Raw genomic sequence first — 17185 nt, forward strand, 5'->3', positions numbered from 1 at the left:
ACTTGACACATTGAACCAAGATTATATTATTACTAAGCCCCAAATCGACCAGATCAAATTAACATAAGTGTAAAATAATAAATTGTTGTGATTATATAAATTGGTAAATTATATTTGAATTTCAAAGAAAAATACGAAATTTATTTATTAACTCTATGACTCATAATTTAAACAAAACAAATTAATTATATCGATTAATGGATAAAATTTTGGTTGATAATCAATCAACTGAAGTTAATATTAAAAACTCATACTAATATAATTACACATATAAGATGCAACTAAAATTGCTTATTGGCTTATAAAAAAATAAACATTTATTTTATATTATTATTACTCGGAAAATCTTAGATTTTCAATTAACAAAAATTTGAACAATGAACTGAAGTCTTTTCTCTAGTCAAAAATATATAAGAATAAACCTATAAATAGTAAATATGTACTCATATAAATAGAATATAAATGAAATATAACATTTTTGTTTTTATTAATAAGGACATATACAAGTATCTCACACCTAACTAAGAATGCTTGAAAAAATTGTTTCGAATAATTATTTCCTTTTTAAACTTTGTTTTTAGAATTTTTAATAATTATTCATCACTAATAAAAACAATTTAATTCATAGAGTAAGTATGTAGGGAGGGTTGGTGCATCTCATACTGGTATACGTATACTCCCAACCGCGTTACATATCCAAACGATGTATTAAAACTTTTGTAACTCAATGAAAACTTGTCCTAAAATTGTTATCTACCTATCAATTTTTTTTGTAAGAAAACGGCCAAAAATGGCTACTTCCAAAAAATAAAAAATTATACAGAAAGTTTACTAAGTAAAAAAACAGGTCAATTGTTACAAACTATGAGAATAATAAAAAACCCATTTCCTTACTTACTGAACACTTTATACATAATTTTTTTTTTTATATGATAATAAATAAAAAAAAATACTTTTGATATAGTCTAAGAAGGCAATAATTGAGACACTCGTTAAATACGACATGTATATAGTGAAGGGATTTTGTTTACTTTTACATAAGCCTCAGACAAATTGAATCTTATTTAGACTAATTTACGAGCGATATAACTTTATCTATTTACTCAATTTCTTTATAAATCCAAATCTAAATGGTTCATAATACTTGATGGAACATCTTTTATATACAATTCTTGTATTGCTATATAGCGATACATTAACATTGGCTTTAGATCTAGAACAACCTTCTATCAATCTTATTTAAACTTAATTAATAGACTATTGTTATCTGTTCTTGATCAGTATTTAGAGTTAAAAGAAAACACTGACTATAAATATAGTCAACATCTAATTTATACTGTCAAACAAACTTGAGTATTTGTAATTATCCCGGTCGATTCATCAAGGTGATTATTTAAGTAAAATAACAGATCATAATTTTTTTAATCAATCAATATTAGCTTCGATGCAATTAATTTTACTATGATGTGTTTTTTTTTTTTTTTTTTGTCTGTTGCCACTTTTTCTCAGCTCTCACTGGACCAATTTCTTTCGACAATACGTCAAAAGATCACAAATCGTATCTAGTTGAAGACATTACCCTTAAAAATTCAAAAATTTTCCCTTGTTCCCCGCAAATGGGAGAAATATCCAAAAAAATTACAAATTTAAAAATCGGTAAATTTTGTCATTTTTTTCACTTTTTTTTCTTAAAACTTCTATAACTTTTTGAAAAATAAACAAATCAACATAATTTTTTTTTATACTACAACCTTAGATATTTCCCTTTCATTTGATATCATTTTTTTGAAAATCTAACTCTTAACCTGCTCACCGGGGGGGATTTAAAATAGCAACTTTTTTTAAAGTCGAAAAAGTAATTTTTAAATTTGAGTTAGCTTAAATAGCCAATTTTTTAGATTCGATACGAATTTTTTATATGTAAATACTAACTTTTAATAATATTAAAACTTAGAAGTGATAGAAAAAGTCTAACTGCAGATTTGAAAACATCGCGAAAAGTTGATTTAGAATGGTATATTTTTGTTACTGATGAAAGTTCCTTGTAATTCAGTGCATTTATTTATAGTAACAAACAGTTTTTATTGAAATTTATTGTATCAAGCCCTTTAAATTTTTATACACGTAAAAATAAAGCAAAGTACAACTTCTTTATTATTTTTATAATTTCTCCGTTTAAATTACAATATTAAATTATTGAATATCAATTTCATACTAAATTGAATAATTATAATTAGTATTTCTTCATATATTATATTTTAAAATCAAAGAACTACTAATCAGGATATAATTAAAGAAATAAGAGTTGATGTTGCTTTTGGAATAATCCACCAATTTCTCTAAATGAAACACTATCTACAGATTTGCATCGAAGCGTTTCTTATGATAGTGATTTTAATCACTNCTATCTACAGATTTGTATCGAAGCGTTTCTTATGATAGTGATTTTAATCACTATCAGATATCATCTATACTTGTCCCATCTATGCCTCATACACACTGTGCTACCGTTTTTTTTTTAATTGTAAATACGAATAATAATACAGAAGGTAATTATTTTAACATTTATGAGTTTGATGAATTACTCATTAAATTCAATCTCCTATACCTTATAATGGTATCAATATAATTTTTTTAAATAACAACATTCATATTTGACTAGCTTATAAAATAAAAAATAATCTAATTTAAAAAAAGATTGATCGAAAACTACTTTTGACACATTAGTTTGGAAGTCATTACCAATGTAAAATATAGACTTAAAGTGAGGTGTGAGTATGAAAATATTTATAATTAGACATTCTGACCGCACCTCTCTTCCCATAAAGGTATACAAATTTTAATAACTTTTGAAGTACTGGCTCAAAAGTTATTGTATTAATTAGATCATTCTTTATTTTATGAGCTAATTAAATATGTATGTTGACATTTCAGAAAAAAACGTTGGCATCCTCATAAGGAATAATTTAAGGAAAATTTTAAAATACTTATTTTTAACACAAAATAATAACGAGTACAACGAACTCAACTAATCGTCGTGAGCTTAATCCTAATAATAATGTTAAGCCAATAGTTTAAAAAATATTACTAGAATAGGGTCAATAAAATTTATCCCGTTAAGGAATCCTGAGCATTGATAAAATCACTATTTGGTAACTACAATACTTTTAATCTTAAATATTCATTGAATTACATTTATTGAAATTAATTCATCAAATTAATAAATTTAACAAAACTTAAAATATTCAATTACACAATATATAGATTTCAATTACACACTTTGTATTTAACTTCGATTCGTCTTACATTGTGTTGTTAATGTTAAAATTTAACGAGAATAATATTACGACGAATTCATATTGGAATTTATGATTTATAAAAATGTTTTTTTTTCTAATGTACAATCTACAGTTGGGTAAAAATCTAACATTAATAATACATCAAAACGTAAAAGAAATCTAATACTGAAAAATTTATTTTCGATATTAGCGTTTCATTACTTTTCGTAAACACTTACAATTCGATTATTTATCCATTTTTTAATTGAAATAAAATTTATCAAAAACATATTCTATTGTATAAATAATACTATAGTTAAAATAATTACACGAATTTCATAAAAATATTTATTATAAATAAAGATTTTAGTACTTTGACACTAAGAAATCTACAATAGTTTTATCAAACATAATGTCGGGAAAACAAGTATAACATTTTTTTTTTTTTTAATAAAATCATTTCACTTACATATTAAACTGGAAACATAATATAAAGTAGATTTTCTAATATTAAATAATGAAAATAAACAAACTGTATTAAAAAACAAATTATAGTTCTATATAATAACAGCTTCATGTGTTGTGCAGCATCAAAAAGTGCAAACTTTTTGATTTTCAAGAAGAGTCAAAAATCACAGGGGATCACATCAAATAATAAATTGAATATGACTGTATTATATTATGGAACAATGGCATATTATAATAAATTTACAAATAAGCTCTATTGTTATAAAACAAAAACATATGATAAAACTTTTGTCATTTCATTTATTAGTATTATTTTACCAACAAAATTAAACAAATATTCTTAATTAAGAACATTTGCACGAACAATAAGTATAGTACTATGCTAATAGTAAGTAAAAATATGTTAATACTATTGTCAAGTGCCTTTTCTTTTATTGTGCCTGTTAACAATGTATAAGAAAAATATAGAAATTAATGATATTACTTATTTTTAATTAATTAAATAATACATTCAATGATATACGTATATAAATATGTCAGAATATGTGAAAGTTATTGATACTTTTTAAATACATATGAATATACTAACACATTCAAAACAACTACAGAAATAGTAAATGAAAAATTGAAGATCCAATACTATGGAGAAAAAATGATCATAGTTCACGTAAATCTGATATAATAACACAAAACTGATAAAATTTACTTTTATTCTGTTAGATTATTACGATGCCAAATGTTTGAAATATGATAAAAAAAATAATAAAAGGAAGACTTTATTAGGAAAATTAAAACTTTGTCATTGTTTTGTGTTTTAATATATCTGTCCATGATGTATCAGGGCTAGTCTAATATTATTTTAAAAATCTAAGGATATTTAAGTCTTTTTGATGGATATTTTTTCAAAAAATTCCTGTCCTTACAATATATACGATGTTTCACTTATAAAATAGGTACAAAATATGTTATCTTTTCTACAATTTATTTCGTACAAAGATTTTTCTAGAATTAGTTAATGTCACATAATAATAACATATAAAACTTATTTTATAATACAAAATATGTGATGCTTTTCAATCCCCTTGGATTATGGTATCATCGACATGAACACACTAATATATAATTTCAATATTACATTAGTACATTCATAAACACAAAATAAAACATATTCATTCTCTTTATGCTTTACAAAATATTTGATAAAACCATATACAGAGTGATCATTTAATAATAAGACACTCATTTAATAATAATATTCTTGAAAACTAATGAAAATTATTAATTTTCATAAAGGCAAATTTGTTTGATTTGAAACTACAGTTTTAAATAATTTTTTTCCTATTCCTTTAGAATTAGAAACCTATACTTTAATTTTATTTAGTGGTAACCCCTAATTTTAGTTATTTATATTGTAGAAATTTAATTGTTAAATAATGTTGTTTTTTTATTCAATGGATTGTTCATCTATCACTTGTTATAAAAGTTTTACAATTTTTGACCATTTCTATTGATAACTTGTTATTTAGTATACAGTAGTAGTCATTTCTTCTTTTGTCACATAAACAAGTTTTTATTGACAATTCTTATTATCATTTCTATTACTTACGATGGCAAGAATAATTAATGATAATGTATTGCCCATTGAAATAGATTATTATTGCTTATGTGATATATTATTCTTATCATTACACATCACTCTGCCTCGCTTCTACTCCTAACGAAGTATGAAAATGTTCATAACTTTCGAAATGCTAATTCAAAAGTTGTTATCGGCTAGTCATTTTATTAGTTGCATAATTTTCTAACGTTTAATCTATTAAAACATATACGTTACCATTAAAAAAAATAAAGTTGGTACACTTATAATAAATTAGGAAGAGACCTAATAAAATCCATTTGTAAATCGAGAAATAAATACTGCTTAAATAAGCAAAAAAATAATTTCTCAAAATTATTATTATTTTAAGAGATATTTAGTGGTCAACGAAAAATCAATCACTTTTTATATAATATTTAGAGTACAGTATAAATAAATTCAATTTAATTTACTGGTAAATCATTTAATTACATAATTTTTTTAAAATCTAAAATATTACAATTTCTTCTTAGTATTAAAAAAAATATATATTCAGTAATTAAAATCATATATTTTTCCAAACAATTTATGTTAGAAACAAAAATACTAATTATTTTATTTTAAATAATACTTGCCCCTGATATATCTGTATTAAGTTAATCAGATGATGATAAAAAATTCTTAAGGAAACTTACGACTTATGGATGAATGAAATTTAGAGATACTTTTTATGTAGACTCAAATTGAAATACTTCAATTACATTTTATGAATTTTATAACTCTAAAAGTATAAAGTTTTTGTAAACGAAGAAAACTATCGCACCTAAATTCTGCATATGTAAATGATGATCCATAATAAGTATGCATTTTAACAAAAGATATGTTTTTAAATTTACATGCTCTAGGCTTGCACTGTAAAAAATAAAAATATATGTTTAACCAATTGTAATGATTAGAAATAATTTAAAGATCTCAAAACTATTGTTTAGTACATTAAACTTTATTGTACTTGTCAATGATTAAGAAGAAAAATAAATGAAAATCTTAAGATTTTTGTCGAAGACTTCTAACCAAACAAAATATATTTGAATAAGATAAACTGATTAAACTTATTGTATTAAATAATTTTGAATGTATTTGAACGCTAGATTTACTCACTTAGTTGTTCATATTTAAATCGAAGAGCGCAACTTAGAAGAGGTTTAAAAAGGCCTTAGATTCACATTATATTGTGGTTCCCTCCCTTAAAAAAGTTATGAAAATTTTATGTTAATTTATAAAGAAATTTTTGTAAGTATGGTATAAATTAAGTTAGACCCGCCAAACATTTTGTTCACATTGCGCCTATGCCTTACATAATAATTATGTGTTCTTTAATGTTGTATAATGGATATGTTCTACATGCGTAAAGTTGATTATAGTTATACAAAACATTTGTTACTGAAATAACGAAACATGAATAAAATGTTTTTCAATATATTTACAGCGCTCAAGAAGTATGAAGTATCGAATTGCTGTATTCATGTTTGTAACCGCTAGTTCTTTAGCAATGGTCTCCGCTTTTATAGACAATACTAAGAGTCAAAGGTATTGGGACGACTACTTCAAACCAGAAGAAGCCGTCCATATTCCTAATAACCACATTAAATCATACATTTATAAAGGAGGTAACCGACATTTTGTTACTCCTGTTTTTCCAGGTATGTTCAAATAATTTGTTTACAATTATTCTTTTATTAAACAATTCATGCTAATTAAATCATATACAGAGTGTCCCACGATATTCTGACATAAACACATACTTAACTTATGGCAAATTGTCAGAACACAGTGGATACTCCGTATAACACAAAATTCATCAGAGTACTTGCATCTATAGTAAAACGTTCAAGTAAATTAAAATTAAACTCTACAGTGTTTATTAAAGTAAAAAAAATAAGGGCCACATTTGTCCCAGTAAAAAAGCAAGTACGATACTACAAATTAAACAATTTTATTAAATATTTATTTAATTATTGAAGTAGGAGATCTTATTTTATACGATGATATAATTTATTTAACACAAATGTCAAATAAATTAAAAAATTAATCTATAAATTTTTGACATTTTTATCGTCTCTGTCATTTATTTAAAATTTATGTTTCATTAACTTATTAGCATTTTTTTTTTTTGGTTAGGTCATTTATCAAAAATTAACCGATGAATTCTCAAATAGTTCAAGTAATAATATCCTTAATCAATATGATTTACACAATTGTTATCATAATTATTCTCGTACGCAAATTTACTGGAACAAGTGTGAAACTACATTTAAATAAATTATAATATTATTTCACATTATTTAATTGTTAAAATTTTAATATAGAAGATAATAAGTGTGGTTAATCGCTTAGTTGAATCAATCGCAAACGGATAAAATTTTTACAAGCAAGATAACTGATTACGTCACGCAATACTTAATAACTTTATACTTACAAGTCTACAAGCACAAAATTTTAACAATTGAATGAGCACAGCATAACGTTTCGCTGAAATTTCAATACTAAATAATCATAAATGTTATTACGTCCAAATATGCAGCAGTCACAATTACCCAATCTAACCTTAATTTGATATATTCGTTTTTCTTTAATACTTGTTAAACGTGTTATTAAAAAAATATATATTTTTCAATGAAATTTATATTAATTTTAAGCTAAAAAAATATTTTACTCAAAGAGCCACAAAAATAACTAAAAATTCGCGTATACGTGGTTCGAGAACAATTTTACCATTATCAAAGCTAAACACGTACTGACTTTCTGACTGAAAACAATTAACTTATATTCCCCTAGTGACCTTATCAGCTAGTAACGCAATAAGTAATATTAGTAACATTTAGTAACATTTTGCCAGTTTACTCAAGTTTAATAAGATCCCAAATAATTGAATTATTCTTATTTTTAAACATATCTATTTCCTCCCTTATTTTAGGTTCTTTGTAATTATTTACTTTTTTAAATGATTTTAATCACATGTTCAATCACAGGAGATTTATCAACTTTTTTATTTTTTATGTTTCTTAAGAGTTCTTTAATCCTGACCTCTCTGTTCTTTTACTACGTAACATTTATTACAGTTTTCAAATTGTATTTTATAAATACCCCATTTTCCCTCTTATTCAAATAAATCTAAAGGGTAATCTAATAAATCTCTTAAATCATTACTCTTAGACGTTATTAAAGTATTACCAAAATTCCTGAAAATTCTTGCTAGCCCATTCGAAATGCTTGGATAATATAAAATTACATTTTATTCTCCCATGCTAGTGAATGTACTAGAGCTACCCTCATTTCTTTGTTCCATTTTCGTGTTCAAACTAATTTTAAAATATCATTTTCGTCATATCCATTAAATCTAGCTATTTCTCTTATAACCCCCAGTTCTTTATCAATATCTGTTTTGTTTGTCGGAATATTAACATAATAAAATCAGTTTTTATTTTTTAGGTCCTGTATAAGTCGTAAATATTTTTCATTTATTCCTAAAGCCCCTTTACTTACAACAGAATTTTTTTGTAAAAAATGTATTTATTTTACAATTCACATCCATTCAATAGACATTTCAATACCTACTTAAAGATCTTCCATCGGAAATTTTTTCGTTAAAATCTTGTTAGAAAATTCAAGTTCATTCTTATAAAATTTCATCTAATTTTTTTACTATACAGCGATCAGTTCCAAGAACAATAATATTTAAAGAAGCATTTTTGGATATAGAAAACAAGAATTAATATCATTATATCATAAATAATATTATTATATAATAAAATAAGAAAATATTTGTTAACGCTAGAAAAATTATTAGCGATGATCAGAAAAATTCTTTTAACTCTTTAAAGTCATTTAAAAATTTCAGATATTATAAAGAAAAACGCTTTATGTACGTTTTATTTATGTGTATTGCAATTTCTTGATTAAATTATGTAACTTTAACAGAAAACACAAATAACACGATAATTATATATAGTATTTTAATAACTATAAAATTTTAATTTGTATACCTATTGTGCTAAATAATAATTAGTTAGTTATTATTTTATACAATGATTGTGAATATACATTTGTATTTAGATATTTTTTATTGGTATTATTTATATTAAATAATTCTTATTGATACTTAATTTACTATTTCAATTGATTCATACTATTTAAGGTGTGAATAAAAATAAGTTTATATGTTTTTGAAATAATTTGTATTAGTTTAAAGTTATGATACTACAACGTTTTTTACTTCATTATTTAAAGTTTAATCAGCTCGTCGTAGTTTGATGTAAATTTGAAATTCTGGAACCCATATAAACTATTAACAATGATTACAAATATGAAAATGTTACATTCATTTATTTTTTGAACATCTAATTATTAGATGTTAATGAAAATTTATATTGATGTATTATATCAAATTTAAATTAACTTTATATACTTTTACTTTATTTATAACTTCATAACACAGTTTTGTTAATATCGTTGACACCACAGTTATTGTTAAAATTAGAATATTATTAAATTATTGTAATGACTTCAATCGACAAATATCAATCTTACAACCAATACATTTTAGTATTTACTCTTTTTGAATTTTACTCATTTTAAAAATATATAGTTAATGTATTTTTGTTATACTGATTCTGAAGTAATACTTTCATGGAAAACTCTCGATTTACCGATGAAGTCGGTATTATTAAAAAATAATAAATAAAATACATATTTGTATGATTATATTATTATAAATTAATTAATTATGCACATTTTTTTTCTTGGTAGCCATAATCATCCTTTAATATGGTAATTAGGTAATCTAACCATTATATTTTTCACAAAAATTTATTCTATAGTGATTCCACAACCTTTATTTTTTTAATGGACAATCACTTTTTTAACGAAATTAAAAAATAACTATCTTTTTAGATACACCCAATTATTTTAAATAACAATGAAATCTTGCAATTTAAAATCAAATATTACATTTTTATAACATGAATTATAAAGTAAAAATTTCCTTTAGAAATGGATGCCAGAGGTTTTCATGAATACTTGTTTGATGGCTTACAACCAGATTTACAATGGCCACCAATAAAATTTAAAAGAAATTTTTACCCACAAGGAATAACTGCAAGAGGATTCAGCGATGATATTTTACATCAAAGTTTTGGATTATTCGAACCACTTAAAAGGTACTGACAATAATTATGCTTTATTATTTTACCCAAATATTTTCAATTATTGAAATACACGTAAAAATAATGTAAATGATAATATTCAATTGTATATTTTTGTTAGTTTTAAGCTTTCCCAGTATAAATTTTATTTTAAATATATTGTATGACGCTAAAAAATTGTTTAAATAACAAGCTATAATGAAATATAATATAATTTTTCAGAAATTATTTTGCGAACAGCAAATATTTGATAGTAGAATTTCTATAATTATGGGGAAAAGCCTATCCCTCAAATTACCACAGTAAACATAACAGCTATGATTAATTATTAAATTATATGACAAACTATGTAATATTGAATTATACAAAATAATTGTAATAATTTTATAATGGATAGTTGAATTTATTCGTGTACTTTTTTTAATTTTTATGTTAAATTTCTCTAAATTTTTCTTTAATTTTTAACTATGAAAGCATACTGCTAATTATATTTTTTATTTTTATTTATAACTAATAAAATATTTTAATAAAAATTACATATACGTAATTAATAAAGAGTGATACGTTATAATATATCACTTTCTTATTTCAATTTTTTTTTAAATAAATGAAGGCTGTTCTGCTATTAGGTATTTTTTTTAGTTTTGAGATGCAGAATGTCGCTAAGCATAAAATTAAAAATCGTTAGCTCATTTATATGGTATTACAAACGCTAAAGTAATAATTAAATCATTTCCAATGTTGATGAATTTAATGTAATATTACAATGCCTAATTTGTCCACAAAAACTTTTGTAAATTTCAAATTTTAGATGGTCAAAATCTAATACTTGAATCACTTCAATCACCTTAAGCGAAAATTATTAACATAAATTATTCTCAGACATTCACAGTTAAATCAACTAAAAGATATCTAAAGCTGAAGTCAAGAATTATTCACGTCGTAATATTATATATAATATTCCAAAGTGGTTGCCATTTATATATAATAAACTTAACATTAATGTAAGCGTTGGGCAAAAGCATAAATTGTAGTCATATTCTACTATTCAACTCTGTAAATTCATAAATAACTTTAAAATATTATTTTAATAAATTGAAATTCGAACCTTTCCTTCAATTAATAACTATGTGATATATAAACTTTTATTTTAACTTTATATTCGTTAGTTATTACAACTTAGTTGGTTGCAAGTAAAACAACAAATGAACGACTACATATATAAAATGACATGAGAATTTAAAGACTTATTAATCTAACAAAAAAGTGTTTAAAATTACCCTTCATAATAATTATCATTATATAATAAGATAAAAATTGGAATATATTATTAATATATGATAAATACAAATGTAATACTAATAATAATAATTATTAATATATTTCATATCAATTTGAAATACTTAGTTTTATTAACTTTTTTCTAACTATGACAGTTTAATAAAAATATTAAAAATTATACAGACAATAGAGAATATCATATTAACAATAAAGAAATAGTATTTTTTTCTGTTAAGCAAATAAGTCTTATCATAAGGTCATAACACCATATCATTTTATGATTTGATTAATCAATCTAGTAAACATATTGAAATATTTATTTATTAATTACGTGGCAAATAGCAAAAATCGACTAGTAAGGTATTATTAATATATTTTATCTAATATCAATGCTATAAATGGGATCAATGATCATAATTTATAGTCCAAAAATAGATCAACAATCATACTGGAATTTTTTATTTTTAGATTAAAATGAATAAAAATTTTAATATTACTAATTATCACAATATTTATCAACCTACATTTCTATTCTATATTGTTTTTCATACACCGTACATATAAGTATAATTTAAATAAAAATCACGTTTTTATTAGTAAATTACTTAAGAAATGAATGACTAAGCAAATATTAAAAAAATTATTTATAAAAATAGTAATTCTTATTTTTATACAAAACACAATAGAAGGCATGTACTAAACCAATTACTAAAATAACTTACTTCTTTTTCCGCAATTATGACATTAACAATAATAGTTAGATTAAATAATTCAATTGTCACTCGAATCGTAATTTTGTTTTCTTCTTTGGACGAATCAGCTTACAGCTAGATAGTAAAAAGTAAAATTAAAGAAATATTTTTTTTAACATGAATCTTTTTGCAACGGAACGACATTTAAGCAGTTATTTTGATATCATTCAATACATTAAATAATGTCACAATTAAATAACACCTAAAAACATAATATTTATAAAATGTAAAGCAACATCTTAAAAAAAACAATTAAATACAAAATATTATTTTACTTTTCCTGATTTCTCCAAAATAGATACCTACTATAATAAAACTTTTAGAAATCTAAATTATATATATATTATGATATAGTAGAGTTAAAGGTGAGATATAATTCACTGAAATCAATACCTAGAAAAACTTAAAAAAAAATTATTCTAAAACAATATTTTAAAAATCTTAAAAAGAAAAATGTTTTGGGTTTATGCCTATTTTGGTCTAAGTATTTAATACGATAATTTATTTAAGACACTTTTTTAAATAATACAAACCTATTGACTTTTATTGCCTATTGACTACTCGTTTCAATTCGCAAATTTTAAGAATTCTCAAAATTTTTGTTTATAAAGATTTATCAAATGTTTTTGTGTTACTATCTAGAGAAATTTTTTATTGCCAAACTTTGGAATAATATAAATTTAAAAATTTTGTAATAAAAATTACATCAGCAGTTGATAATTATTAACAATTTTACCAAAGAAAACAAAAGATAATTATAAAATTGTAAAGTTTACATTAAAAATTATATATTATTACATTCAATCCGACCAGAAAACTTACTGTTAATGATTTTTTAATTTAATAATACATACCAGGACTTTCATAAAATACCACTGAAATTACACTACACAGCAGATGTTTTTTAATCAAATTATTTAAAATTAATTAGTCTCAAGATTATTTAAACGTTATCATTCAACACAGTTAAAAAAATTACAATAAACAAAATACAGCCAAGAAAATATTACAAAACAGAGGTTTCATGTTTTCAACATCCCAGTCAACAACTAACCTTACTTGACAATAATGATAAAAATATTTTAATATTTTTAAAATATTCTCAATATCAATGGCGTATTTGGGGGATCCTTAGTTATATATATTTTGATATCTACATTTTTTTGTGAGATTAACTATTTTTGTATTGCCTTCCTACAAGGATAGGTCTCAAATACGCTACTGTTCGATATAAAATAAATTCGACTCTTTGTGGTGTTTTCTCCTATTAAAACTTAAGCTTCTAATTTATGTCTGCGAAAAAAAAAAGTATCTTCTTGTTCACAGATCCGTATCGAGGACTTCTTTATCCGTATCAAATCTATTACGACGTTTAAATCCTAATAGTACTGGTCTACCTACGGCAACGAAGCGTCGACCTGAAATGGACGCAACCGGTTTCCATGGTGACTCTTTTACAGGAGGAATGGATCGATTTGACACAATGAAACGCGGATCCGAAATGGACACAACCGGTTTCCATGGTGACTCTTTTACAGGAGGAATGGATCGATTTGACACGATGAAACGTGGAATTGAAATGGACGCAACCGGTTTTCACGGTGACTCGTTTTCAGAAGGCATGGATCGGTTTGATACAATGAAACGTCGACCGGAAATGGACGCAACGGGGTTCCACAGCGATTCCTTCACTAATGGAATGGACCGATTTGATACGATGAAACGTCGATCTGAGATGGACGCTACAGGTTTTGAAGGCGATTCTTTTACTGCTTTTGGTCGATTCGAAACGATGAGGAAAAAGAAAGCAAACAGACCACCAACTTCAACTCAATACACAAAAAGTCATTCTTAAGAGACGTACATTATTTAGCGTTTTATCTACGTGAACCGTAGAAATAGATTCATACTATACTTATTTCATTGTTATTTTAATTAAAATTTAAAAGTTTTTGTTTTATTTTGCAGAAAATGAATTTACTTTTCTTTACTTATTTATGTTTCTTTGAATTAAAAAATATATTAAAAATACTTATTAGAAACTAAAAACATTGAATTCAAAAAAGCGCAAACAATGTTATACGGCTTTTTGAATTAAATTTTTTTTTATTTATAAAATTATATTTTAAATATATTATTTAATTTTAAATAATATCAGCCACATGTGATCAATTCTTTTTATACCTTATTATTACGAAGCAAGCATTATTCAGTAAGCTTTTTAATAGAAGTGCCAATTATTGACTTTCTTCAGAATAGTAGGCTTCAAAAACATATATTTTTTCCACAGCTTGAATACATGGTCGAGTAAAACATTTTTTATCAATCACCTCTTTAAAGCTCTGTATTTTCACCGATGCATCATAAAAAACGGTAGTACAGTATGGACGTGGCATAGTTGGAAAAAGTACAAATGATACCTGGCAGTGATTAAAATCATTATCGAAATTCAAGGGCTTGATACAAAACTTTTCAGTTAATAATTTGTTGTTAATTATGAATAAATGGTCTGTAAGGAATTTTTACCAAAGTCAAAAATATTATTTTATTTATCAAGTTACGCTGATTTCAAAAATGCAATTAGATTTTCTCGATCACTATTAATTTTTTATATTATTACTAATTAGTTAAAAATTATAAGATATAACTATACAAAATATAGTTCTCAATATTTAAATTATAGTTTCTATTTAAACATCAAGAGTGACATAGAAATTATTAGTATTTCTATTGAAATGATTTATTACGACATAAATACAAAAAATACAATAAGTAATTTTAACGAAATGTTGCGCTTTTTTCATAATTTTACTCTTAATAGTAATTATATAAGTTTCTGACCATAATCAATTTAAACAAATAATTTATTTAAGAATATTACATAAGCTTTAAGTTAAGATATATATAAAAGTGTCAGTATTTCCGGAACATTGTCAAAAGTTAAGTTTAAAAAGGTAATTTTTTGTAGAAAAGTTGCCATTTTGAATCCCTATTTATGGGCATGTGTAGGGTCAAATGTTCACAAAAAATATACTAAATAGTAGGTGAATATCTAAGGTAGTTATAAAAAAAAATTAACTTGACTTATTTATTTTTAAAAAAATTTAGAGTTTTAAGAATAAAATTCAAAAATTACCTATTTTCAAGATTATAATTTTTTGGGGCGATTTTTACCATTTACAAGAGATGAGGGAATTTCAATTTTTGAAGGTAATGTCTTCGACTAGATACAATTTGTGATCTTTTGACGTGTTATTGAAATTAATTGGTTCAGGAAGAGCTGATAATATGTGGTACAGACACAAAAAAACCATCATAGTCAAATTAATACCTTTTCAACTTCGCATCGAAGCTAATATAAATAGTAAAAAGAATTAACAATTATTCTTTGCAAAAAAAAAAGCACATTAAATAATGATTGCAAATAAATCAGTATATTGTGATCTGTTACGTGCATTAAAGAACGTAATAATCAACATAAGCATAATTGCGTTTAGTTTGTTAAAGGTTATCGAAAAATAATAGGAAGCGCATTAATACACCAATCAAATAAATTTAACAAATTTATCTTCAAAAATTCTTAAACAATTGAGAGGTATAATTAAAATCTTGGATCTACCTGTTAATTTTTCTTAAATTGGTTGGAATCCAGTTTTCAAGTACAGTAGAACTCCAATTATCTGAATTAATGGGGACCGGGACCCATTCACTGACTAATCAAAACAAACAATGACAGGTGACTGCAATGCGCCGGAACTGGAGTGGGAACTCTTACCACGTGTTGTGCCTACACTGACGCCGCGGACTTTGGACAAATTTTTTTCTGATTTTTTCTGAAAGTGATTCGGATAATCGGCGATTCGGATGGTCGGAGTTCGGATAATTGGAGTTCTACTATACACAATATAATAATATAAATTATTTAAATACATTATAATTCCAAATATGGATTAAAAATATTTTACACATATGCATAATTCTATCTAACAATTTTTTTGTTATATAATTACTTTGAATTTGCAAGATTGACATTGGTGAAAATGTGCAAAGACAAGTGTGAACATAATAGTATAAAATCAAAAGTAAGATAACAAAATTTTTTTAACAAATGTAAGGTCTGGAGAAAATATTATTTATCGTACCAAGTAAACTGAATTTTCCCTAAAACCTCTGTATAATGTAGGGAATCAGCTGGTAATAATAATTTTATTTTTCATAATTTAATAAAGCTTTTCCCGTATTTGCATTGAAAAAACTCCTTAGTAAAATCAACATGTTTTTTTACCAATATATATCTAATAATATATTTGTTGAATAAATACTGTTTTTTTATTAGCTAAACCATTTTTTTTGTTGATTCTAGAAAATATTTGTTAAATTAATCAATTTTTTATTATTCTAACAAAAATAATGGTTAAATTAACAAAAACTATGATTTATTTAATAATATTTATTAGACGTATTTTAATAATGCATTTGTTGGTTTTACTAAAGAATTTTTTTTAGTGTGCCTGGAAGAGAAAATATTTTGAAATTTTGGAACGACTAACAACTTTTATCCTACATCAAATTAAAGATCTTTAAGTGTACTACAACATCGAAAAAATAAACGGTAGCACAGTGAGGTTG

The 17185-nt window shown here is 24.0% G+C and overlaps 1 protein-coding gene across 1 annotated transcript in view; it reads left to right on the top strand.

Annotated features, from left to right (window-relative positions):
- LOC126901550 (uncharacterized) overlaps positions 1 to 14710 on the top strand; it is a 33496-nt gene extending 18786 nt beyond the window's left edge. The window contains exons 3-5 of the mRNA XM_050678067.1: positions 6809 to 7022; positions 10370 to 10538; positions 13883 to 14710. Coding sequence (XP_050534024.1) covers positions 6809 to 7022; positions 10370 to 10538; positions 13883 to 14411 — 912 coding nt within the window. The 3' untranslated portion in view covers positions 14412 to 14710. The remainder of the gene's footprint in view (positions 1 to 6808; positions 7023 to 10369; positions 10539 to 13882) is intronic.
- Positions 14711 to 17185: the final 2475 nt, after the last annotated feature.

The sequence above is a fragment of the Daktulosphaira vitifoliae genome, unplaced genomic scaffold (genome assembly GCF_025091365.1).
Source record: "Daktulosphaira vitifoliae isolate Bord-2020 unplaced genomic scaffold, ASM2509136v1 Scaffold_3, whole genome shotgun sequence".
NCBI classification, from domain to species: Eukaryota; Metazoa; Arthropoda; class Insecta; order Hemiptera; family Phylloxeridae; genus Daktulosphaira; species Daktulosphaira vitifoliae.